This window comes from Penaeus japonicus, unplaced genomic scaffold (assembly GCF_977035675.1).
Source record: "Penaeus japonicus unplaced genomic scaffold, GWHDUDI00000001_assembly GWHDUDI00000022, whole genome shotgun sequence".
Lineage (NCBI taxonomy): Eukaryota > Metazoa > Arthropoda > Malacostraca > Decapoda > Penaeidae > Penaeus > Penaeus japonicus.
In genome coordinates, this window is record NW_028234424.1 from 14,042,391 (window position 1) to 14,044,334 (window position 1,944).

The 1,944-nt window shown below is 31.9% G+C and overlaps 1 protein-coding gene across 1 annotated transcript in view; it reads left to right on the forward strand.

Annotated features, from left to right (window-relative positions):
• Dim1 (thioredoxin-like protein Dim1) overlaps positions 1 to 1,341 on the forward strand; it is a 15,759-nt gene extending 14,418 nt beyond the window's left edge. The window contains exon 2 of the mRNA XM_086549500.1: positions 653 to 1,341. Coding sequence (XP_086405626.1) covers positions 653 to 1,003 — 351 coding nt within the window. The 3' untranslated portion in view covers positions 1,004 to 1,341. The remainder of the gene's footprint in view (positions 1 to 652) is intronic.
• The last annotated feature ends 603 nt before the right edge of the window (positions 1,342 to 1,944 follow it).

Sequence of the window (1,944 nt, forward strand, 5' to 3'; positions counted from 1 at the left end):
TAATTATATATATTATATATATATATATATCATTTATATATATATTTATATATATGTATATATATGTAAATCTATACCTATATATACATATCATATAATACGATCTATATAAATACCTATATAATTTCATATCTATCATATATATATATTCCTTAAGATATATATATATATATATATATATATTATATATATATATAGATATATATATAGATATATATATTAAGATGGAATAATGCACTGCTGCCTTGATATAGGTGTATTACATACCTCCCTGACCTTGTGTTGAACCTCTGCCACCCTTGGGAAAAATATATATGTATATAATAGGTATACATATATCATAATGTATATGTACATTTATCAATTTATGTATCCCTTTATCAATATTTACATATGCATTTATGCATAATATATATGTATATATATGCATATATGTACTCATGTATATATATATACATATATGTACTCATGTATATCTATATATATATATGCACATATGTGTATGTATATATGGATACATATATCTCTATACACATATATGTATATATGCATTTTTATATGCATATATGTATATGTGTATATACTTATACGTCATGATATTTATGAAATATTAGATAAGAATGTTTTTCATTGATTTATTTTTTCTCTACAGGTAATTCGCTTTGGTCATGATTGGGATCCAACTTGTATGAAGATGGATGAAGTCCTTTACAGCATTGCAGAAAAAGTTAAGAACTTTGCTGTAATATATTTGGTTGATATTACTGAAGTTCCTGATTTCAATAAAATGTATGAATTATATGACCCCTGTACTTGCATGTTCTTCTTCAGAAACAAGCATATCATGATTGATTTGGGAACTGGTAATAATAACAAGATCAACTGGGCACTAGAAGACAAGCAAGAGATGACTGATATTATAGAAACTTTATATCGAGGTGCTAGAAAAGGCCGAGGTCTGGTGGTGTCCCCGAAGGATTATTCAACGAAATACAGATACTAATGACTTGAGAATTACAGTTACGTAACCCTCTCTGGACGGGTGGTACACCATGGGTACCGCGCATTCAAGGCCCGTTCGCAGGGTGACGTCATACGGCGTCGTTTTTTAACTGATTTAGGCCTATGCGATCGAGAGCCCTGGCATTGTAACATGCAAGGCTGGAATGCCCCCGTTGTGAGTGAGTTAATCCAAAACAATTGTTATGGATTTGAAGAATATAGATTTGTTTTGAAAACCCTCTTTTTTACGTTTAGTACATGCATTATATATGTGTAGTTGTATTTTCTCAAACTTTTTATATTAGAAAGTTATGAATGATAAAGAAAAGAGTAATCTAACCTGTATTTTATTTAAACCCCTCACAAGAATTACTAATTGAACTTTTTATTTTAGAAAATAACAGTTGGATATTATGTATGCTCTCCATCACTATAACCCTCCCAAGATTGGCCACATCTTCAGATTTTTGGCCTTGCCCCAGCATCTTTTGCATGTTATCTTTTCTATTATTCTCTAGAGTTATAATGTTATATAGGGGTCCATAACTGTCAGGCTAGTACAGTGGTACTGCATCAGCCTCACATCCTTATCGTTGGCAGGTCAAGCTCCATCCAAGCTTGTGAGTGTCCACTGTTGCTTGGTGGTTACAGCTGTGGCTGGGCACCACATAGGTAAAGATCAAAATCAGACTTAGAGTCAACACTTGCTGGCATATACACACGTAAGCACTCGCTGACACAGGCCTGACTCGCCATAGTGTTCATAAGGCCAGATATATGAAGTAGATGCTTCGCATATCTGGTTTATTCTTATCCTTATGAGTCTGTATATGATATATTAGCAAAGTAATGCGAATAAGAAAAAATTTGCCCATAGTTTAAGAAACTGTACTTTTGTTATAATGGAATAAAAACATAAGGAGGTCACTGTTGTCAAGAATG